Source organism: Ananas comosus, linkage group 1 (assembly GCF_001540865.1).
Source record: "Ananas comosus cultivar F153 linkage group 1, ASM154086v1, whole genome shotgun sequence".
Taxonomy (NCBI): domain Eukaryota; kingdom Viridiplantae; phylum Streptophyta; class Magnoliopsida; order Poales; family Bromeliaceae; genus Ananas; species Ananas comosus.
This window is the reverse complement of record NC_033621.1, coordinates 4,822,110-4,847,782: the sequence shown is the minus strand read 5'-3', so window position 1 is coordinate 4,847,782 and position 25,673 is coordinate 4,822,110. Positions and strand designations below refer to the sequence as shown.

General features: G+C 40.4%; 3 protein-coding genes across 3 annotated transcripts; 2 read left to right on the top strand and 1 right to left on the bottom strand.

Moving 5' to 3' along the window:
* Positions 2,091–3,422, bottom strand: LOC109718023. The gene is made up of 2 exons (XM_020244008.1): positions 3,078–3,422; positions 2,091–2,387 (listed from the first exon to the last, which is right to left on the bottom strand). Exons 1-2 carry the CDS (start codon positions 3,420–3,422, stop codon positions 2,091–2,093), a joined length of 642 nt encoding a protein of 213 aa, XP_020099597.1.
* LOC109708072 (HMG-Y-related protein A-like) lies at positions 10,917–11,993 on the top strand. The gene is made up of 2 exons (XM_020229665.1): positions 10,917–11,154; positions 11,264–11,993. The coding sequence occupies exons 1-2, from the start codon at positions 11,095–11,097 to the stop codon at positions 11,735–11,737; spliced, it is 534 nt and encodes a 177-aa protein (XP_020085254.1). The 5' UTR covers positions 10,917–11,094; the 3' UTR covers positions 11,738–11,993.
* Positions 24,423–25,093, top strand: LOC109717940. Its single transcript, XM_020243906.1, has 2 exons — positions 24,423–24,576; positions 24,876–25,093. Exons 1-2 carry the CDS (start codon positions 24,423–24,425, stop codon positions 25,091–25,093), a joined length of 372 nt encoding a protein of 123 aa, XP_020099495.1.

The following is a 25,673-nucleotide window of genomic DNA, read 5'->3' as shown; positions in this document are numbered from 1 at the left end:
ACAAAAAATACTTGTTCAAAATATAGCTAAAAAATAACAAACACTGCATGTTTGAAACTCTTGCTTCCCACTTCAATTTCCGCAGCTCCAGCTGTTCTGGATCAATCAAAAAGAAGTCATAAAATCAGTATTTGAAATTACCAAATAAAAATCATCATATCAAATTTCTAAAAAATATGAAAGTTAGGTTGTACTGATTTGGTCTAGCTTTTCTTTTCACTTTGTAACAATAGCGCACTCAAATTAAGTAGACAAGCACATCTGAAAATGAACATTAGAACAACTAAAATCAGGCCAATATCAATCCAATATGATTAGTGCATATAATTTATATGTTTCATCTCCTTCACTCATTGGGAGTCATTCACGCTTAAAAGCCTAACATAAGGAATTTTCAATCCAATATTAGTGATCTAGAGCTCAAGTTCGATCAGACTGCTTGAGTCATGTATCAAATTGATCGCATCAAGCAAATATTACTGAATAATATTTGATATATCACCATTCCAGCTGCTACGGCCTCTCCATGGAACCATTACTGAATAATATTTGATATGTAATAAAGCAAGATATACAAGTTGGACGAGAAAAACTCTACTAGGTATACAAGTTCGATGAGAAAAGTTCTACTACATATATGACTAAGCTTTCATTGGTCTTACTTTTTTAGATCATGCAAATACATTTGATAAGACACTGTGGCATGAAGACACTATTCAAAAATAGTTGGAAGCAAAACTAAGGCCTTCTCTGCTCATCATCAAGTTTAGCTATGCAATTTTCTATGTACTAGTATTGCTCTCAAGATGAGGCCTGTCTGGCAAGAAATTGTGAACCAAAGCAAACTGGAGTGGCTTTTGGTTAATACGCGATAAGCAGATCCTTGGTTTACCAGATAGGACAAAGTGGAAAAACAATTTAGATCTGAATAAATACTGCACACAATCAGATTGCTTTCTAGAGAAATTTGCAATCGAAGGTGGACTTTTGTGTGAACATGCAATTCTGCATTTCTAGGATTGCCTAATTTACTACAGAATTCTTGTAGGAATTGAAAATTTCCACCAGAATCAGAAAGAAATTGAAGAACGAGTAGAAATTTCTAGTTGATTCGACCTCTCAAATTTGTGTAGCTGAGTCTTTAAACTATTCAATACACTGTAATCCTAGTAGTTCCATCTAATTACTCTAATCAAATGGATGGAAATGCCAATATGTAGACGTGTGCGACCTATAATTAGACATGTGCGACAGTGCTTACATAGTCATATAGCAGATACATGGACATGGCTGTTACATGGACATCTCCATCCAATTCAATGAGAAACGACTAGGAATGTGACTGGGACAGTAAAAACAGGAACCACTGCTAAGAGACGATAACAAAAACTACAACTAAGAGATGATAACAATCCATCTAGTTGCACAATAGTTTCATCTTTTCTTATGCAAACTAAAAGATAACGGTAAGACAGAAGTGAAAGAGAGGATGCGAGCCAACAAAAGGAAACATAGATATAAAAGCTAAGTATTCAGCAGGCATCCACAATGTATGACAAAAAAGGAAACATTTATATATATCGACCAATTACAAATAGAAGGTAAGGCTTGAGAAGGTTAGGTTGATAAATACTATAGTTAATAAAGCAGTTTCTAAACAATCAATAATAGAGCACTATGTTCAAAATATCTACTGTGTACTATCCTAACAAAAACTAGATTTAAAAAAATATACAACACTTCTGAGTGAAAGAAAGAGCTTACAATGAGAAAAAATTCAAATCCCAGCAGCAAGGATTCAAATTCACACTTTCGGCGGATCCTGCAATAAGACCAAGTGAATAATATTTCAGAAACTATATATATGTGTGTATATATATATATATGTGTGTGTGTGTGAATAATAGTTGTATTTTGTAAGACCAAGTGAATAATAATTTAAAGACTTAGCTTCTTTAGACACACAAATTCTAATGTTGGAAACTCTCTCTTTCAAGTCATCAATCATAACTACATCTGAAATCAGAAAAAAAAAAGGCACATGTTAAGCAATTACGTAAAAAGGATGTTTTTGAGAAAAATAAAAGAGTTCAAGAAAGAAGAAAACCACAACCATTTGATATAATTGCTTTAATGGAGTCGATACTATGTGGAACCGTGCCGATCGGAGAACCTTTTAGAGTTTCTAGCAAAGCAAACATGCACTGTTTCCAGTGTCTGGTAATGACGATAAGAGAAGATCTGCCCCAATCCACCAAATCTGAAAGCCATTTTAAGTCAAGGATATCAACCAACATGGTGTCCGCATTCCCTGATTGCTTGGATGCATATACTGCAAGCCTCTCATAAACCACAGGTAGTAATTCCAGCAAGTGGACGCTTGTCATCTGCAACAATACAAGTTAGATTGTCAAAGAGATCTATGGTCATAAAAATATTCTTAAGCGGCGTATTCAACCCCAGGAATAAATTGAATAGGAAATCTTTATTGGTTCCTCCTCTTCGAGAATCAATCTTTACATTGAAGGGACAGATCAATCTGGATCCACTACAAGAATAATTTTGAGGACTCAAAACTAAACAAACAGCGAAAGATGCAACTGTATATTGTTTAGAACTAGGTCCTTTGACCTTTAAAGTCCTTTTTATCAGCATTGACCTACATTTCAATATTTAATTTATATACTTTCCACCTACTTATTGAATTAACAATAGATTTGACAGCTGGTTTAGGATTTAGAAGTGTTCATGTAACAACATGCCCAAAATACCATTAATTACTAGTTGAAACTCAGACAAGAGGAAGAGCTCAATTAGAATAAGGTAAATGTTAAAGGGCTTGATTCCAAAAGAAAAGAACAGGCGTAAGTTAAGACAGCCTCCAGTTGGAGGTGTCGCTACACTCAATACAAGTTTAGCAAAAGAATATGCATGATAATGAGTAATGACAACATAAAACATCTGAAGCAGAAGTAAATATAAAAGTTATTATAGACAAAATATATTATAGCCAGGGACAACGAAACAATGAAAACAAGAATAGAAACATTAACGTGAAACAATTTTGATAAATATACCTGGCAATGTTTGCTATTTGCGAGATCCATCCCATCCTTTAGGCATTTCAAGAGGAAAGGCAATGTAATTGCCGATAGCAAGTAACTAAACTTCTCCCAAGAATTGAAGTCCACGATATTTGCCGAACTCTCAGGCTGCCTAACTGGCACATAATTAGAATTAGGTTGCCGCAAAAAGCCCCCCTCAGAAAGAGATTTTACAGGTTGTGAAGCCTCCTTAATGTCAACGGGTGATTGCTGAGAAGTTACAACATCCTTCAACAGTTTGCGCACAACAAAGAATAGATGATGTAGACTCTGAAATTTTGCCAATAATTGGTCTGCTTGCACTTGAATAATCACCATATACATTTTCATCAGGTGAAAAACAGAATGACTGAAAAAGGTTCAAACAGGATGTCCTAGATTTATGACAGCACGCTGATTAACTAAAGTAACATATTCAAACGCAAAAGAGCAGTAAAGTGATTATCTAACAGGTTAAGGTTATAGAAAAATCAATCAAGGTTATCTAGAAAAATCTAGACTTTCAATAATTAACTTCAGCCACCAGTTTACAATTGAAATTTAATATAGAGAAATGGAATGCTACAAAAGCTTACCAGTCTCAAAGCATATCTAAGACCCAAAAATAAGGCAGACAAGGAAGATGCGCTAGAGCAAAGAAACTGAAGCCCAGAAGTCAAACCTCGAGACTTAGAAACATGTTCTAAGATGCCCCTATCAGCTTGTCTTACGCACTGCAACAATTGGAAATACTTGATGTGAATAATTCACGTTGAGATCATCAACTACATGCCCTTTTCTAGTTCGTATATTATCCCCGACCAATCAATGACTTTATAGTATAAATAAGAGAAAAATCAGTGTCTCACATCATTAGGGACTATAAGCAACAGTGTAAGGATGAATCCATCAATGAGCTGACCAAAGATGGGCCCCTGTCAACAAAACTCGAGCCAAAATCTGTGTTAAAGAAACTGGAGTAATTGCAATTTAGATGGTTATGAAAGATTGGGTAAAGCCATGTATCTCCAAAAACTTAAAGGTCTTAGAGAACGGTGTTTATATATTTTATACTCAACACTTCCCCTCGTGTTTGAGCTCGAAACTTTTTAATAGACCCAAGATGTGGGCATAATTAAATGGGAGAAAATTAAACAACGCTCTTAGAGAACGGTGTTTAAAAAAAAAACTAGTTGATTCATATTTTCAGTTAAGTTTATTTCTTAATAAAATAAACGAAGCGGGTATCGTGCTACCTATCTCTAAAAAAAAAAAACAAATGCGTGTTAACCCCTAACACTTGTAAGATCGTATGTATAAGTTAACACCAAATACATATAACAATAATATATTTTACAAATTTTCCAGTATTCACAAAACATGTACATAACAACAGTACCACTAAAACTCAGAATACATGAACTAAACTCCCTGTTAATGCCTCTGAAAAAAGAAGGGGCAGCAAACCGGGAGAACTACTACTAGAGCACAACTTAGCTATGAAGGAAATTGATATGATAAAATCAGTTATGATAAAATCAGTTATGAAGGAAATTAAAAAGTTGCAATAAAATGAACCAAGTTAATTTCCCCTATGAGCCTAGCCTAATTAAGGTTCCTAATGAAATTAACAACTTAGCTATTTAATAAAGGAGCTAATTAAGCGTAGGGGCTCCTACTAAAGTTAAAAAAGAGAACTAAAGAAGCGACCACCATAGTAAATTGTGAATACTCATTCTTAATTCTGCTACTACCCTAAAGAGAAAATATGCATTACTCATTCAAGAATTATGAATCAAGCATTCACTGTTCAGGATATAAGTTTTCCAAAATCCAAACAGATAAAATTGCCACAAGGAATTAGTAACCACACCAGCACTTCAATACAAGCAACTCAAGAATTTACCATTAATCTCACAATCACACCAAGAAATCAGACATAATCACGATAAAGCAACTACAAAAAGAAGCTAAATATGGCAATATCTCATCATATCACTTCAAATCTTGAATCGAAAGCACTTCAAATCTTGAATCGAAAGCAAATCACGTCGAATCAACTAGGGTTGCTATTACGACGGAGGTAGCGGGGGATCACCATCTGACGGCAATGGTAGGTGCAGACCATCGGATCAGACGGCTCGGCGGAGGCGATGGGAACGGCGGCGCCGCCGCCGCCGTAGGTCACGAGGCGTCCCCCGCAGGATCTGGAGCACCGCTGATGGAGGTGTTAACCAGGAGAAGCCATTAGGGCAAGGGACCGAGGAGAGAAGCTAGGGTTTCGGCTTGGATCGAGAGGGGGAGAGGGTGAGAGTAAGAGAGAGAGAGAGAAGGGGGGGAGGATCCGATCGAGGGGTAGGGGGATCGAGAGAGGAGAGAGGAGCGGGGAGGGGGAGGGGGAGTGGGCGTGGGTTGAGAGAGGGCACGAGGTTGGGTTGGGTTAGGTTGAGGTTGGGTTAGGTTGGGGTTGGATTAGGATTATATTTAATATATAAACATTTGTAGGTATATTTGAACATAATTGCCGCTAAAGATGTAATAAAATAACAGTAATAGCGGCCGTTTGATAATCACCGCTAAATAATTGCCACAAAAAGTCCCTTTTGGTGTAGTGTGCGGGATTGGGCGCCGAAATGGATTGCCGTGGGGGAGGCTTATCCCTATAGTGGGGATGTTGACTACCACGGGGCCATTAGGCACGGCGCAGGCTAGACAGCCTTCGGGTGGGTCTTATATGATTGGGACTTAGTGACAGAACATACTATGTGAACTTTAAAACTATTAAAGTAGAATTGGACTAGAATAGTAAACAATGACATCTTTACTAATTTTTGCATTGAGGACATCGGATTGGTTGCATCTCTATGCTTATGCATGTCATACACACCTATGTACATTCATGATATCGTTGCTTTATTACCTATGCAAATCATGCTAAGTAGAGACTCTATGTTATAGTAAGTTACATTTTACTTACCTTTCGCTTTACTATATTGTTAGTCACTGACCTCTTTTCGTAGCTCTTGGGCCTTGTGGCGCAGTTCACTGAAGTCAGTAATTGCCCACTGGGAACTATTTTTAATAGTTCTCACGCCCCCGTTTTCTGGTTTTCTTTCAGAGCCTTCTGCACTGGCAGAGGCACGGGATCGCAGCAAGGGGATCGCATAGCTAGCTAGCTAGGAGCGGTTCTTGCCTAGGTGGTTTGCTCTTTCTTTTTGTAGTTGAGAGAGAGTGAGAGATTTTGTATCCATATATAGAGACCACCTATGTATCTACCTTTGGCACTTGTATTTGGGATTTCCTTTGTATTACTTTATGCTTTTATTAGTGTATTCCAGTTTTATGCTCCTTTCTTTATTGTAGAACTTAGTATTATATCATGCTCTGATACTCCTAGTTGTCTTTTATTACCGCTTTATTTATTGTTGTTTTTAGACGCCTTATATGTTTTAGACGTATGGCGGGTCTGGGCACGCGCCGGACGGGTTTCCGCTGGGTCCCGGGGCGTGACATTTAATCATGAAACTAAATGGTGATTTCTTGCATACTTGTAACTTAGGGCTCAAAATGGCATTTTTGCTAGTAGATGGGTTTGATCTAAATTGAATTTATATAAATCTAATTGCTAGGTATACGAACGCGTTGGCGAAGTCGGTTCGGCGATTCGTCGAGCCGGTGCGAAGATATTAAAGAAACAGACGTTTAGACTTCGTTTCCGCCTGGAGGGCCGAGGCGACGTCCAAAAATCATGAAAACGGAATAGTGAGCTCGTGACAACTAACCGCGGACCTTTAATTTCCGGATCGTGGATTAGAGGCCATTCGGGTGGTCGCGCGAGAGTTCGGGCCGAACTGGGTCACGAGTGCCGCGGGAGGCCGATTGCAAGTGACTACGAGCAATCGGAGTGCGAATTGAGGTGGGTTGTGTTTACCGAAGCGAGGTCGCCGTTATGTCTAAGAGTAATGTGGTTTCATATTGATGCATGTAAGTGCTAAGTGGATGCATGTAGTAAATGCTAAAGAGAATACATCCTAATGACATAAAGTAGAAATACAAAAGAGAATGCATGAATAAGCAAGTGGCTACGAGCAATCGGAGTGCGAATTGAGGTGGGTTGTGTTTACCGAAGCGATTAGGTCGTCGTTATGTCTAAGAGTAATGTGGTTTCATATTGATGCATGTAGATGCTAAGTGGATGTATGTAGTAAATGCTAAAGAGAATACATACTACTGACATAAAGTAGAAATACAAAAGAGAATGCATGAATAACATGGTATAGAAATGCTAAATAAATGCATTGATTAATGCTAGTTGAATGCATGTTGCATGTTATAAGAATGCCAAGTGAATACATGATAAGCATGTGGTTAATGCTAAGAAAATAAATGATGACATGACGAGAGTGTTAAGTGAGGGTAAGTTGACATATATAGAACTATGCTAAATGACATGTGCATGTGGACATATATATATATATATATAGATCGAGTGGCATTGAACCTAGTGTCAAGGACATAGGTTGAGTAAGAGTAATATTGAACCTAGTGTTAATAAACATAGGTTGAACAAGTGTGGCACCAAAACCTAGTGTTAATAAACATAGGTTGAACAAGTGTGGCATCGAACCTAGTGTTAATAAACATAGGTTGAACAAGTGTGGCATCGAACCTAGTGTTAATAAATATAGGTCGTACAAGAGTGGTATCAAACCTAATGTTAGAGAACATAGGAACCTAATGTTAGAGAACATAGGTTGAGATTAAACCTAGAGTTAAGTCAACCTAGGTTGTGAGATAAAGATAACGAATCTAGAGTTAAAGTAACCTAGGTTATGTGATAAAAGTGTTAAACCTAGAGTCAAATGAACCTAGGATGGAAAGGACATTGGGCCTAGATAGGTTGATACTATAGGGTTAAGACCAACCCTTCAGTTATGTGAAATGGATTCCGGAATCCCAGAGCTTTTGGAACACCCAAAGTGGTGTTGGGCGTGTGCGACGATTTCGCCGTCTGGGGCTAACCATTGACGTGACGTGTGCGACGATTTCGCCGCCGAATGGTTATGCCGGTTTGTGGATTGTACCACCGCTTGACTTGAGCCTTTGTCGTGGCGTATGTGCGACGATTTCGCCGCCGGGTGGCTCAGTCATAGAGTGCGGCTGGTTGTGGTAGGCTGAGATGCATGCGAGAGTTCCTTCACCTCGAGCCGACAGAGCGCGGATTATCCGCAGTTGATTGACTCAAGACCAAGTCGAGTGGCATAGTATGACTAAGGTAAGAGTAACCTTAGGAAAGAATGACAAATAAGTATAATATGACTAAGGTGTGAGTACCCTTAGTAAAGAATAAAGAATAGTTAAGAATAAAGAATAGCTAAGAGTAAAGAATAGCTAATAAAGTAAAAACGGCTATAAGTAAAGAATGGCTAATAATATGAAGTAGAATCATTTAATCTACTTGCATGAGATACAGGATTTGCATATTGCATATTGTGAGGCATAGCATGTTTTTCTTTATTCGTATATATATCTGTTGGACTAACATGTTTCAGTGCCTCCTTAGACCTATTGGTTGAGATTTTCTCTTGGGTGGCCGTACCCACTTGGAACCATGGAGTTGGTTCTCACCCCACGTTGTTTTGGGGTGTTACAGGTTCGCACGTGAGCGATGCGGCAGCGCAAGGCAAGGGCGTAGCTCCGTAGATAGCGGCCCTACCCCGAGACTGAGATAGCGGTACCCCAAGGTGGTCTAACTTAGGGGTTTGAAGACAAAGAACACAAATGTATCAAACTTGTAATAATTGTGTTAACTAGATTGTATTTTGGAAGTTGATTGTAAAAAAAAATTGTGATGTAAAATACACTTAAGATGAATGTTGTAATAACTTAGTTGTTTTATGTTTTTAATACTTCCTTATGTAATCTTTGGTTGAATTCGGTTCCTGGTTGGAACATCGTGAAATGTATCGATTGCGACGCCTTGGACGTACAGGGGAGACTCTGTCCGCGGTACAGGAAAACCATGTCCGTTCGGTGGTCTGTTGGCGTGCCCGAACCCGACCAAATAGGCAGGGCACGGGGCGTGACAAAAGCACCACTCGAGCTATGTTAAGCCAATAGCATTGCTCACGGGTATACTCAGCCCCAGTTCTACAAAGAGGTGACCTACTTCGCCTTTACCAAATAGTGCTTACATGATCATATCGATCCACTACGTTTTATAGTAAATAGAGTTTTCAAGTACGACAGATAATTTTTGGGTAGATTTTAAATACCACCTCCGTTGTTTCACATTTTTTTTATTTTAATACTTCATAGTTTAAAGTGTATCACTTTAGTACCCCGTGGTTTTATTTTTCTCTTTACGACAGTACTTTCGTTAACTCTTTAAATCATATACAAAAAACTTCGGATACTTCACTTATGATTTATTGAATATTCATTTTAGTATTTTATGGATCACCGAATTTTCACTTTAGTACCCTATAGTTTTAATTTTGTCACTGATTTAATAGAAAAATTAACAAAATGAATAACGAAAAGAAAAAAAAAATTGAACTATGTGATATTAAAATGATATATTTTAAACCGCATAGTATTAAAATGAGAAAGTGCAAAACCACAGTGACGATATTTGAAGTTTTTCTATTGTTTTTTAATAAAGAGCTGTTTGGACATGCAAAATAGAGTTTTATAATATATCATACATTCTTTGAAAAATACTCTCTCACAACTCATATTTGTAGGTAAAGTTAGAAAGTTTTTTTTGGTTAAGATGATGAAAGATCCACACAATTTATGCTTATTTGCATGAATTTTATGACAACTCCATTATTCGCAAGAATGCTATGATTTTTTATGTGTGCATAGCTACGCATAAGTGTAGCAATATTTTTATTCTGTAAATCTTGTATTTTTAGGGTAAAACAAATGTTTGCTCTTAGCTATATAAAAAATAAAAAAGTAAGAACTTGAGGGCTAGGTTTTCAAACAGCAACAGAATACTGTTGTATTATACGTACACCAATTGTTGAGTAAAGAAAAAAAGGATAAATGACGCAAGTGGCTAACTTTTAGGCCTTTTTTTTTTTTTTTAATTTCAGGTCACTGAATTTTATTTATTTTAATTAAGTCATTAAACTTTAATTATATTTTAATCAGGCAAAGTTTATTGAATTTTTATAATTTTCTCAAACAAAATAGTAAAGCCATAGATATTTTAACTATCACATTATGTTCTAGAGATAAAATGATAATTAATGTTCACTTGGAGAATATCTAACTGTTAATTCAGTTATTAAATCAACTTTCCAACTAATATAGCAATCGAATGATAATAATTTTGAAATAATATTTCCGTTGCTGACCGTTTTTAACGCAAGTGATAAAGAATTTGATAATTGATATCCGAGATTCCAAGTTCGAATTCTAGTTGATTCATATTTCCAACTAAGTTTATTTCTAAAAAAAAATATAAAAAGTTTAATTCATGTCATTTCTTATTTTCTAAATTACATCTCATCATAATCTCTTGAGAAAATTAATTAGAATTTGAACAGTAATTTAATTAAAACTCAACAGTAATTTAAGTAAAATTAAAATTAAAATTCAGTACTTTGGTGGAAAGAAATTAAAATTTGGTAATCCAAATAAAATTTTATGGAGGATCATTATAATTTACCCAAAAAAAAAAAATTTAATTAATGTTGACATGCAATCCATTCGCATTTTAACTGGTCCAATTTACTGCTGACGTGGCAGAACAGGTTTAGCCGAAATAAATGTTCTGTCTGGATTAGCGCACAGGATCTGATCGATTGTCCACCGGAAGGTCAGCAGTCGGCAAGATCGTGTTTAGGCCCGCACGCGCGTCCAACCCCGTTTTAGTTTCAGCTGTCGCAACTCCCAACCCCACGGACTCCACCACCCTTTCCCTTCCTCGTCACTTACGCCCAGCACCAACACACCCCTCTCTCTCTCTCTCTCTCTCTCTCTCTCTCAATCCCTCTCAATGGCTACTTCCACTCCCACTGACGAAGCTGCTTCTCCGCATCCAGGCTCCTATCCCCAGGTCTTTTTCTTCCTCTCTCCCTCTAGCTCCCTCTCCCTCTCTCTAAATCTCTAAACCCTAACCCTAATCTGCGAATCCGTAACCCCCTCTCCGTCTCTGTCTCGCGCAGATGATAATGGACGCGCTCGCGACCTCAACCCTAGACGGAGCGGAGGGCTTACCCAGATCCGCGATCTCGAAGCACGTCGACGCGGCGCGTGGCGGCGATCTGTCCCCGTCGCACGACGCCTCGCTCGGGGCGCACCTCGCCCGCATGGTCGAGGACGGGGAGATCGTCCGAATGCCCAACGGGAACTACGCGCCCTCCGCCGCCGCCGATGACGCCGGGGCGCCGCCGAGGCGCGGCCGCGGGCGGCCGCCGAAGCCGAAGGCCCCCGGCCCTCGGCGGCCCCGCGGCCGGCCCCCGAAGCCGCGGGACCCGCTCGCCCCCGCCAAGGTGTCGAGGCCCCGGGGCCGGCCCCCGAAGAACGGCGCCGCGTCGACCGAGGCGGCAGAAACGGCGGAGGACGGCGCCGGGGCCAAGAGGCCGCGTGGCAGGCCTCCCAAGGTGAGGCCGCAGTTCGCGGAGGTCGGGTTTGTGTGATCGGGATTTTAGATTTCTGTAATGCTAACTTGGTGTTTATGTGTTTTGTGTTGCTCTAATTTAAGAAGAGGAATCGAAGGATCAATGGCGGGTTTATAACTTCGGTGCTTGTAATTGTAGAATGTGGTAGGGTTGGCTTTGTGGTGTGCTTTGCTTTGTTGTGGAAGAATGCAGATGTGATGAATTCGGTGGAAAGGTGTTATCTTGTGTTCTGATCTCTAATTTAATCTGAGTTATCTTGTGTTCTGATCTCTAATTTAATTTCCTTTTGTTTCCGAGAGAGTTCTTATTCTGTTCTTTTTACTAATGCTCTCCTTATCAACATATAGAAGAATGATTGCATTTTTTGCATGCATATGGTAGATTTTAACCTCCACTGTTTACTGTTGGTTCTTTGAAAGCAAGAAATGTATTTGACGAAGACATATGGAAGCAAGGTTGAATTTGTGTTGCAGTTACTTGTTAGCATTCGTTTTCTGTGGATTTCGGTAAACCTGGTGGTGTATGAATTAGCATGGAGACTATTTCTTCTCAATGGAGAAGGCTTTCCCTGTTTAAAGAGTTAGTAGGGCAGATTGTTGCGAATTATGAAGTTCGTTAGTCGGAAATGCATATGGTACTCAACTGTCTATCTAGCGAATCTGTTTTTTGTTAGATAATTAAGCATTTAACTTAGTGCCGATGGCAAATTGCAAAGAGAAATGTTATGGAAAGCTTATGCCGTGATAGTCATATTTGATATATAGTTACCAATGATCATTTCTTGATTGACATCTTATAAAGAGTAGATAACTTTGTGTGCTGGTTACTCTGTGTTCCTTTTTTTTTTTTTTTTTTTTACTGAGATGCTTTTGCAGTTTTATAGTTTGCCAAAGTGTTTGACTTGTTTTCATAACTACTGTAAAATCCAAGGAATGCTTTTCATGTTGCCAGAAACTGAATTCGCCTCCCTCTTTGTGGCTTTCCTAATATTCAGTGTGATGCAATCCTGTTTGTTATATAAATCAGTTAAACTTGTCTATATTTTCTCTTACAAAACTCTCTGTCCTGTATACTATCTAGTTGATTGTTTATGTCTTCAGGAATTTGTTGGTATTAATATTCCAATTTTACGGATATTATTTTCGTCCTTTTTCCTTAGATTGTTTATCATGATCAGACAAGCCAGGAAAATGTACTTCTATAATATTTTGTTTCTTATTAACTGATGTTAAATGCTGTCTAGCATTCTAGTTATGTATATGGGTTTGTGATAAGAGATAATTGCTGAGTATTGTCATTGTTGAAGTTTGGCAATTTCCTCTAGTGATATACATAAGGTTCTTGGATGTGACAGTACACTTTGAAGCTTTCAAACCTCAAAGTAGAGTTGAAGTCAATTTGATTTCTTATTCAACTAGTCCAGATGAATTATACGCGTTAATGGGGAGTTTTGGTGGAATTGATTTTTGGAGGATATTCTTTTGGTATACTAATAATGTGATCGAATAATAGGAGAGGAATAGATAGAAAAACCTTAGGCCTACTTCGAAACAATGCAACTCGTGGGTAGAATTACCTTGATTGTTTTATTAATTGATTTGGAGATAAGAGCTTCATCCTGACATACTGTTTTATCTGTTCATCCTCTTCAAAACATGCTCTACATTAATAGTAGGGTCTAACTAAAAAGGGATACATTGTACTTTCCAGTGAGGTTATCTTAAGATCTTAATGTGTATGTTTCATCTTATAGAATGACTGCATACTGAACTATTGCATGTCATGAGAATTATGCTTGTATTCCATGTGTAATTTTCATTGCTTGAAATCGGAAGATTTGACCTCTGGTGGTAAAAAGATTGTTGGTTAAATGTTAGAAGTATGATGATCAGTTGTAGAATCTATCAAAGAAAAATAACTTTTGAGAGCCGAAGAAAACCTGCTTTCTCGTGAGGACTTGTGGAGGTCATAATAGTTACCATAGAAAGGAAGTGCTTAATCATTTCATGCAAGATATCTTCATCTAAGGTTTTTCAATTGGATTTGTTGTTAAAGTATTGTGCTTCCAGGTTATCCTTAACAACTCTTCTGTAGTTACTTGTTACTGGAACATCTGGCAGAAGTAATATAGGAAGCTTTACCCAATTATTAAGGCCCTGTATTGTAGAACTTACCTTTTCTTCTGTTGTCAGATTTTATGCGGCTGTTGTCATATGTATGTATGTTGTTTGTTTGTTTGTTTGTTTGTTTGTCGACAAGAAACAAAAAATTAAGAAGAAACTTCTTATCATTCTTGTTCTCCTGAAAAGAAAAAAGCTGAGTTAGAAAGCTAATCAATGAGTCAATTCTGTCTACCATAACATTTAATCACATAGAATCTTGAATTTAAGAAGACAAAAGAAACATAAGTGGAATTCAAATGTGGACTAAGTTTACACTTCGGCTTTTTGCCTTCTGTCTGAGAATATGATTGGCGGACAGGGTTTTTTTTTGTCAAAAAAGAGTGAACATTTGCTGGTAGCTTAACAATGGGCTGTGGTATTTATTATTTGGAGTCTTATCTGTGATTGGGAAGTTCGAGCTTAAAGAAACAAATCAGTCATAAATGCATCATATGTCATGGTAACATGAATTGACATGTTATGTTCACTTACGTTTACATATGTCCTTCCGTGCCTATACTAATAAGCATACTCATAGCATGCTGTCGTGATTTTTAGTCAAACTTACTTCTCCATATTGCTAATCAAGGCTATGGATTGGAATGTAGATGGTCGTATTAATTTGTCCTGTGATGACACGAAGGTTCTCTCTTCTTCTAATTTGAAATTGTGGTAATATTTAGTTGGGGGTTGTGCTCACCTAGCTATTTCACATCGTTTACTGCTAGAGTTAGCACCAACTTGTGTCTTCGGTATGAACTTGAACTGTTCTCTAACTGGGAACAGTTATCTATCTGTGAATCGAGAACAAGTGACGAGGTTAATAAGAAAGTCTGGTAGATGTGCTGCAGTTGTTTCGAACATGATCATCTGTCCATTTACTTTTTATGAGATCTTCAGTGTTTGCTATTAGTATATCCAGATAGTTGATCAGTAGGTGTTGGCATTTTAATTCCTTCATGTGTACATGACTTTTCAGGAGGACTTTTCTAAGGTGGCGTTTCTCTTGGGAACTAAATTTCTGGGGGTTGGGACATTACTTTTTTCTTGTTGTTCCTGAATTAAGGGATATCTTAGAATGAGTTAGAACAATAGCAAATTTTTGTATGGATTTACTTATGGATGGATACCTAATCAATAGCCTAGAACAGTGCATAAAAATATATGTTTACTGAGTTGCTTGATTCTCAAATGAGTGCAAGCTAAGTAAGGGATTTCTTGACTCGTTCACTTCAATTTATTGTTGGAAGATGTATGACTCAACACTTCTGCTTTTTAATCCCTTTCAGCTGGGGACCAGTTAAGAGAAATGCTAGCTGTGCTTATTTTGCAAGTGGAGATAGCACGGATTATGAGTTCTGTCCAATAATAAACCTCTAGTGATTTTTATTTTTTTTCTTGTAATGTGATGTATTTTCTATAATGTTACCTTTATATATTGTTGATATGTTAACAAACTCAGATGGCATTTGTGAGCGCGTGTACGAGCTAGTTATAAGCCTCCGCATCATAGATGTCAATACAATAGGAACATAAAAAGATAATATTATTAGAAGACAAAAGTATTTATTTTTAAACAAGGTTTTTTCTTTATGATTGATTGATAGGGAGTATAAATATATATTTTAGAGTCACTGGTTTATAGATTATTTGTATCATTGTATTTGGAATTTGGTGAATTAATATTCTAAACATAAAGGAGTTTATTTTTCCTGATTTGGTGAGCTGAATCAACTCCCGGATTAGCACCACCATGCTCTTTGTTTCGAAGAGCATAGCACTACTCAAACATGAAAATGAAATTCATTATTTTTAGGGCCTTACAATGGGCTAACCAAAAAATCAGGATTCGAGTCCTGCATATCTATCTATACAATCTATTATTTGGCATTTTTTTTTTTGTTTACTTGGCACTCTTTTTTTTTGGCCACTGGCATTCTCTCGCTTGCCTCTTGTCTCTCTCTTTCTCTCTCCTCTCCTTTTCTCTCTCTTTCTTTCTTCGACTATTTCTTTCTTTCTCCCCTATTCGCGCGCCTACCGTTTTCTAGGCACCCCCTTGACTCCTCCGATAGTTCTTTCTCTCTCGCTTTGCCTCCTGGCTCTCTCTCTCTCTCTCTCTCTCTTTCTTTCTCTCTTTCTTCCACTCTTTCCCTACCCCTACTTCTTCTCTAAACATCCCCTTGATCTCATCATCTCTCCCTCTCTTCTCTCTCACCGACTCTGTCCCTCTCATCCTCCCTATATGCCTATCTTTCTCTCTCTCTCCTCGCTTTTCTATCTCTTTCCTAAGTGTCCCATTCACTCCTCTGAGGACTCCTTTTCTCTTGTGTGCGACTCCTCCGATGAGGATTTCCATGATTTCCTTTTTACCGGATCGAATGGCAATTAGCTCGCTCCGATGGCTCTGTTGGGCAATCGGATTGCTATCGGTGCTTTGTTGTAATGTCCCTAGGGTTTGGTTAATGGAATGACTACAGTATCAGCGACTAGTCGACACATCTGTAGAGTGTCGGGACGAGTCGGAGTCGTTTTAGCACGAAATGGATGCTAAAACGGACTCGACGCACTTAAATAAGCCAAGATTGAAGTTTTGGCAGTTTAGGGCACTTAGAAATAGTTTAGAGCGCCCAGATCCTGAGTGTTGTTTTGTATTAGATGCTGAAGTCATTTCGGACCTAGTTTAGGGCGCTCAGAAGTTGGGCCCGAAAGTTCACTTCGTGAATATCGATCCTTTTGACACGTGAGTGTGGTAGGTGAGATCCGCCAGACCATTTTAGGGCACACCAGACCGCCAGACGGAGAACCCGAGGACTGAGTCGTGCAGGATGAAAGTTCTGGACGCCCAGAACTGGGTTTAGGGCGTTCGAATCTTGGATTTCCTGCAGTAGTTCAAGTTAGCACAGGTTGTTCTTGAGGCTTATTGCACCTAACCCCTACTTCTATAAAAGGATTTGGACGACCCTCTTGAACCCTTTTCTCCTCTGTTTCACAGGAAACCCTGCATTTTTGCAAATAACCCCTCCAATCTCTCTCAACTCCACTTTTGGACCTTGGAAGCTTATAATTCTGCAGATATCCAATAGCGATCTTTGGAGTTTTGGCTCGTGTGCAGTCTAGGAGCATCCGAATTCTATGAAACTTGATTTGGAGGATTGTGGACTCATGGGAGAGTGTGTGGAGCCAATTTAGCAGCAAGTAATTGAGGTTAGTATGATCAAATTGTTGTTTTCTTGAGATTTTGGTATTCTTGAGCTGAAATTGAGGTTTTCTTGGTGTTTATGGATCCGTATGCTTTGGGAGCTAGATTTTTGATGTGGGAATTAGTTTTCCATCATCCTTTACTGGTTTAGAAGCTTTTTCCACCTGAATTTGAGATTTGAGAGGTGAGTTTTAACTCAGATTTGGATAATTAAGCTTATATATGTTGATTTTTGAGGTTTTGATACAAAATCTTAAATTTTTGAATCTAGATTTTGATGGCGTGCCTATTACTGGTTATGGAGTGATCCCCTACTTATTCATTGAGGTTTTAGACCCTTCTCTACAGGAATTCAAAGTGGATATTCTTAGCTTTGAGCTGAGTTGCATTTTTGCTTAAGTGCTGAAGTTCTAGATGCAGGTTCTGGGCATCCAGAAGTTGGGTCCGAATTGGTGTGAAGGCTTTTTGGTGATCATTTTGAGCTCAAATTTAGTAAGGAACCCGGGGAATTTCTCTTTAGCCTTTTGAGGTGAGTTGTGTGAAGTTTCACTGCATTTGGACTTGAAAATTGGGTTAATTTCTATATTGAACCCTTGTAGGCTGAAGCTGCCAGCTTGCTGTTCTGGGCTCATATAGAGGAATATAATCGTTTTTCTAATAATATAATAACAATTAAGGATAAGTACAAATCTAGATTTAAATTTATCATTTTCTTAGTTGGTTAGATCGATCAAATCCTAATTTGATTCGACTTGAACTTTTTATTAATTTGATCTTATCAAATTAATAATGCAACATTTGCACATAAGTCCTCTTATAATTTACTAACTATTAGTAAGTCCTCTCTTGTAATATTTATACTTTAATACCACTAATTTGTAACAATTATAAATTAGTCCAATTATCAACATATTGACAATTAGGTCCTCCGACGATTCAATAATCGCTATCTAGCTAGCCGATCAATCACAACCTCTTATGTGTGTGACCCTATAGGTTCTATTCTATCTGGTAGTGAGATGTATTTTGATCACTATCAACAATATCACTGAAACTTCTCCTTTCAGTGGATCGAAACAATTCCAACTCAACCCAATGAGAATTATCGATCATCTAGATAATTCTCATGAGTCTCACAATTTACCAGTGATGCCTAGCAGCATGTAGTGGCATTCCAGTAGAATGAAATACTGAACCTCTTGGTGCAGTTATCGTGTGATACAATCCTTCTATCATGAGTCCCGACTAGACGGAGGTTATGGAATAACTCGTCAAACCCCATCGTCTGTTATATGTTAAATTTATTCGACTCGAGTTTCTAATATCGTAAACCCTTTTCCGCTATTAACTCTGCCCTGGCCAAGGTTTTTTAAACTCGCTCTCATAAATCACATAGGACTAACACCCCTATCTACCAAGGGAGATAGATTCCATCTAAGTGCGCACCCTATTCCTACAATGAACCTACTGCAGCCAACATGCACCGCAAGGACTCGAATAGCTAGGGACCAAGTGTATGTACAGTCAAACTACAATAACCTCATTGTGAATAGCCGAGGTACCGCAGGTCAAAGGACTAGTCACACTACTGCAACATTGAGTAAGTCACTGACGAGTGAGTAGACATCCAAGTGACTTCTCGCGTTGGTCATGCTCGGTATCCTTGTTCTCTAACAACCACCTGCATATTCGCTTCAGTGTCCCCACACTGTCGACTCGAGACCCGTCTACCCAAAAAGGGAAGCGACCTATGCACCAATCTTACCGGATCAATCACCGTCCTCGTGATGATCCATTGATCGGGAGCATTTAGAAATTAACCACTAATGACACATGTCTCAAATTCTCAACACTTGAGAATATATGTCATTATATTATTAATTCCTTGGACGATTCATGGACACATACACAACATGAATGAAAATAAGAATCCAAATTTATTCATAATATTTTAAAGTCAAATACAAATTTATGTCCTAGAAAGAATACATGTGTCGGCCTGGTTGGCTTCTAGGGCATACATCTAACAGGGGTCGCATCTAGCTAGACTAGCCAGGAGATTTCTACTAGGTAGTCATCTCTCCTTTTGTGTTAGTTGGAGAGAGAGACGTTTTGTACCTGATGTATAGAGACCACCACTTTTGTACTTAGTTTTATTCATGTGGATATTGTGAGATGTATGTATTACTTTATGGATTATTATAGTTGTTTTGCGTTACTTTCCTATTTGTCTCTAGAGATTAGTTGTATTTATGCTCTGATATCATACTAGATGTTTTATCTTTTCTTGTTTTATTTTTTGTATTGTTGTAGATGCCTTATATGTTGTAGGCATATCGTGGATCTGGGCATGCACCAGGCGGACTTCTGCTGGGTCTCGGGCGTGACAGATTATATTGGTATCAGAGCCTAGGCTTGAGTCTTAGTGGACCTAGCAAATTTTAGGCCGGTTGGACTATAGGAAATAGCCTCGTGAGAGATGGGGTCTATTTGACTTGTAAGCGAAACTATTATGATTGGGTTTTGAATTAACTCTAAAATATTGGAGTTTAATTGAAGTGTATAACTTCTAACTTCGCGGAGGGTTACGTTGGCTGCCGACAACGTAACATCGGAAGTTCGTAGTGAGGCACACTTCATTACTTTCACATGATTTGGAGTGTTGCTTCCTTTGAGTAGGGTTCTGATAGCGTGGGTTTTACTAACTTGCGCTTTTATGATGTTATAGCTTGCGATGCCGACGACTCACTCTAAGTCAGGGGGAGAGGATAATGCGACAAATTTTGAGGAGGTGGAAACCTCTGCTACCTCTGGATCTAGTGAGGTCTGTGAGTTGAGGACACAACTCTCTATTCTAACGAACTTGGTGACACAGCAGGCGGCGGCGGCGGCTCAGCAACAAGCCGATGCGGCTCGCCGGCAAGAGGCACGGATGAAGCGACTTGAGGATCTGTTGTTTCAGCAGACAGCTTCTAAGGAGACTCAGGATCCTCCACCACCCGTGCCAGTTAAGGAGGTGATAGCGAGGGGGTCGTCTCCTGTGCCCGGTAAATTTAGAGCTACACCTATCGCTGAGCCCCGGGAGGAGGTTGTAGCGGCACCACCGGTTCAGGTGCCTCCGGCGGGGGCAGTTTTCTCTATGATGGTCGTTGGAGAGGAGCGGGACCAGCTCATGGATCGCCTCAACGAGTTCAGGAGGTGTAATCCTCGGATCTTCGATGGAGAGAAGGCCGACCACTGGATCGTGGAGAAATGGCTCATGCACATAGAGAAATTATTCTACGACACTTTTGTGGAGAAGCGTGACAGAGTTTGGCTCGCCACTCACCACCTAGATGGCGAGGCCTACCGTTGGTGGGCAGACATCCGGGATAACCCCAACACGGATCTGTCAGGTATCACGTGGAAGCGGTTCAAGGAGCTGTTATTGTCGACTTATTTTTTGGAAAGTGTCAAGAGACAGATGGAAAAGGATTTGCGCAACTTGCGCAAAGGAGATCGGACTGTAGCCGAGTACGAGTGCGAGTTCTCCCGGCACCTTCACTGTCTTCCCTTTGTGATTAGGGATGATGAGGACAAGGCCTGTATTTACGAGTGAGAGTTCTCCGACCATCCATCTTTCGCTTCGTCCAGTCGTTGAATCTGGAGACGTATCGGGAAGTGATAAACCGCGCACTTATTGTGGAGAAAGGCACGGAGGCTGTACAAGAGCAAAGAGAAGGCATGGACAAGGGTAGGAAAGAGACGAGCGGCTGGGAGTAGTAGCCAGATGCACTCTAGGAGGCCGCCGAGACACCCGAGGAGCCAGTCCCGAGGGTGTGGCTCGTCCGCGCAGTGTGGAGGATTTGATAGTCGCCAGGCTGCGCGTTGTGTGATCTGTGGTGGTCCTCATTCTCCACAGTAGTGCACACGACGTAGGGGCAGGTGCTATCTGTGTGGCCAGGAGGGCCATTTTCAGACCGATTGCTCGAGGGGTTCGCTACCAGTGTCGTCATCTGCGTTGGCACAGGCTTCACCGTCTTCTAGCCAGGGGACTCCATCGATGCATTACCAGTCTGGGCGGCCACTCGTCCAGTGTCAGACTGAGGGGTCACGACAGACTCCGAGAGGGCACATGTACGCGGCCCAGACCGAGGAGGCGGCTGCAGCCGAGCATGTGGTAGCAGGTATCATTTTATTAAATGACAAAAGAGTTCGAGCTTTATTCGATACCAGTGCATCGCATTCATTCATAGATTGGCTGTTTGCCGAGTTGCATGGCATCCCATTTGTACCTTTGTTGCATCCGAGACATATTGTTGTACCCGACCACACTTTGAATATTCGGGAGTTTTGCTTCAGTTGTCCTGTTCGGGTGGGTGATTGGATTATGCCCGTGGATCTTTTGGCGCTGCATAAGCTTGGAGAGATCGATGTGGTTCTGGGTATGAATTGGCTTATCAAATATTTTGCCACAATCGATTGCAAGAATCGAACGGTAACTTTTAGAGAATTGGGGGTCAGGAGGAAGTGGTCTTCAAGGGATGTCAGAGCTCGCTATTTGCGATGATGATTAGCTCTTCGTGAGCTAGGCAATTGATTAGAAGGGGTTGTGTACCCTTTTGGCTAGTGTTGTATTGAGGAGTGATGATACCTCTAGGATTGAGGATATTCCGGTGGTACGGGATTTTTGTGATGTGTTTCCAGCGGAGCTACCGCGTATGCCACTTGATAAGGAGATAGAGTTTATGGTAGATCTTTTCCCTGGGACTACCTGTCACGCCCCGGATATCACATTCCCCGGGCACGTCGACAAATCCGCCGTATACAAAGGAATTTTCCCTGTATACGAAGCGTCAAAGTACCTGTAGAAAAACGATACTACAACAGTAGCATAGAGCTGCTCAAGAACAACTAAATAACTGAGTTTCATATACATAGCTAGCATCCAAAATACAAAACTACTCGCACTGGCGAGTTAAACAACTATGTACATAAANCTTGTACCGGTACAGCAAGCATTCCCCGCGCTGGTTGTACCGGTACAGCATACACTTGTACCGGTACAGCAAGCAGGAAAATCTGCTGTTTCGCAGATTCCTTCGCTGAATGCTGCCCTCGCGTCGCACGGAGTCCGTTTTGCGTCTATTTGACGCCAACGCGACTCGGACTTGTCCCAACACTCTTCAGAGCTGTCGACAAGCCCCCACAGCCAAACACCAGGGATCTCACACTACCCCAATCTCGAAGGCGCCCTATAAGATAGCACCCGCTGAATTAAAAGAGCTGAGGGTACAGCTGCAGGATTTGTTGGATAAGGATTTTATTCAACCGAGCGTCTCGCCTTGGGAAGCACCGATTTGTTCGTCAAGAAGAAGGACGGATTACTTCGCTTATGCGTGAACTATCGTGAGCTTAATAAAGTCACGATCAAGAATAAGTACGCGTTGCCGAGGATTGACAACTTATTTGATCAGTTTCAAAGGTCAAGGGAATATTCCAAGATCGACTTGCTGTCGAAATACCACCAGTTGAAAATCATGCCTAAAGATGTGTCGAAGACGGCTTATAGAACACAGTATGGATATTATGAGTTTACCGTCATGACGTTCGGGCTTACTAATGCCTCGGCAGCTTTTATGGATCTAATTAACCTTATTTTTAAGCCTTATCTAGACAGATTCGTCGTGGTGTTTATCGACGACATTTTGATCTATTCCCAAAGTAACGAGGATTATGAAGGACATTTGAGATTGGTGCTTCAAATGCTTCGGGAAAAGAAGCTCTTTGCTAAGTTGAGAAAGTGCGAATTTTGGTTTCGAGAAGTGGCATTTTTGGGACATTTGATCTCGAGATCTGGTATAGCCGTGGATCCTAGAAAGATTGAAGTTATCAAGGATTGACCTAGACCGACCAATGTCACAGAGATACGGAGTTTTCTTGGAGTAGCCGGCTACTACCGGAGATTTGTCGAGGGGTTTGCTAAGTTATCTACTCCCCTTACGCGGCTCACGCACAAGGGCACTAAGTTCGCATGGAATGATGCGTGCGAGAGGAGCTTCCAAGAGTTGAAAGAACGGTTGACGACCGCCCCGATCTTGACCTTGCCAGTTGTTAGAGCAGGGTATGTGATTTATAGTGATGCATCTTTTAATGGATTGGGATGTGTTTTGATGCAAGATGGAAAGATGATCGCGTATGTCTCTCACCAATTGAAGGAATATGAAAAGAATTATCCTACTCATGATTTGGAGTTGACGGCCGTAGTCTTTGCATTAAAGTTATGGCGTCATTATCTTTATGACGAGCGGTGTGAAGTATATACGGATTACAAGAGTTTGAAATATCTTTTCACTCAGAAGGAGCTGAACTTGAGGCAGCGTAGATGGCTAGAGTTGCTCAAGGATTATAATTTGATGATTCTCTACCACTCGGAAAAAGCTAACGTGGTGGCGGATGCATTGAGCCGAAAGTCGACGGAGAATTTGGCTATACTTGTAGCCTCGCAACCACCATTGATTGAAGAGATGAAACAGTTGGAGTTGGAGGTGGTGGCTCCGGATACACCTTTGAGATTGATGGCTTTAGTGGTGTAACCTACTTTATTGGAAAGGATTAAAGAATAGCAAGTCACTATGTGGAGTTGCAAAAGATTCGAGCAAAAATGGTTAATGGTTACACCGGTGACTTTCTTGTGGATGATCGAGGATTATTGTGGTTTCGCGATCGGATCTGTGTATTGGCGGAATCGAAAATTAAAGAGGATATTTTTTTAGAAGCTCACCGTGCACCTTATGCTCTACATCTGGGAGGTACAAAGATGTACAAGGATTTCAAGCTATTGTATTGGTGGCCCAGAATGAAAAAAGACGTTGGCGAGTTTGTGGCTTGATGTTTAACTTGTCAACGGGTGAAAGCTGAGCACCAATTGCCCGTGGGGAAACTTCAAAATTTATCTATTCCCGTGTGGAAGTGGGAGAAAATCACCATGGACTTTGTAATGGGATTGTCCCGTTCACAGGCCAGGTATGACGCTATTTGGGTGATTGTGGATAGGTTGACGAAATTGGCTCATTTTATTCCTATTCACACGACTTGGACAGGAGAGAGACTCGCACAACTATACTTGGATGAGATTGTGCGACTTCACGGAGTGCCTACCTCTCTAGTATTTGATCGAGATTCCCGATTTGTATCACACTTTTGGAGGAGTCTGCAGGATGCATTAGGCACTCGATTGGACTTTAGCACTGCTTTCCACCCTCAGAGTGATGGGCAAGCTGAGCGTACTATTCAGACTCTAGAGGATATGCTTCGAGCGTGCGTGATAGACTTCTAGGGAGGATGGTCACAGCACTTACCTATGGTAGAGATTGCTTATACCAATAGTTATCAAGCAAGCATCAAAATGGCACATTTTGAAGCACTCTATGGATGGAAATATAGATTGCCTCTTCATTGGAATGAAGTTGGTGAGAGATTGGCTTTAGTCCCTGATGTGCTCCAGGAAGCAGAAGGTAAGGTTCGCCTTGAGAGCGATTGATGGGAGCTCAAAGTAGACAAAAGAGCTATGCGGATAAGCGTCGACAAGATTTGGAGTTCCAAGTTAGAGATCATGTATTCTTGAAGGTTTCGCCGACAAAGGGGATTAGAAGATTTGGCATACGGGGAAAGTTGAGCCCTCGGTTTATTGGACCTTATGAGGTTTTAGAATGTGTGGGCCTGGTAGCATATTGGCTTGCTCTATCGCCGAACCTATCGGGAGTACACAATGTATTTCATGTTTCGGTACTCCGGAAGTATATCTTCGATCCAGCTCATGTTTTGAATGCTATGCCGTTGGAGCTAAGGGATAACTTGAGCTTTGAAGAGCAACCTATGAGGATGTTGGCTCGCGAGCTGAAGAAACTTCAGAATCGTGATATTCTGTATGTGAAGGTTCTTTGGAGTAACCATGATAAACGCGAGGCCACGTGGGAGTTGAAGAGCGCGCTGCAAGAGCGCTATCCCTATCTTTTTCAGATTGAATCTTGAGGTATTTGATTTTTAATTTCGCGGACGAAATTCCTTTTTAGGAGGGGAGAATGTAGCACACTGAACTTTAGCAAATTGTAAGGTTCTAGTGTTCGAATAGTATTTAGTACTACTCTTGGTGTGTTTGAGGGTAGTAGACTGTGTTCCGACTTATTCACTCGCGTCTTGAAGAGCGAGGGTGAGTACTTAGCACCAAAACCTCCAAACTACAAGTTTTGAGGTGCTGGGTACCGGTACCACAGAGAGGTACCGGAACCTTGTCGCGCGATTGAGAGGGGTGCTCTCGGGTTTGAGCTCTGTGAGGCAGAGTATCGGTACTGACTTGCCCGAGTACCGGTACTGGAGCTTAGTACCGGTATTGCATCGCGCGGGTACCTGTACACTGCAAGCTGCTCGCTTGACAGAGGCTCGCGTTTGCGCGTTCGGCTGCCGGGCACTGGTACTCTAGCTCGCATACCGATACGCAGTGCAGTTCGCAGACTGCTTGTTTTTGAGGGGTCTTTTTGGGATTGTTACATCTCTATATAATCCCCCACACCCCCATGAGGAGTTCTTTTGTGCTGGAACCTGAGGAGAAGAG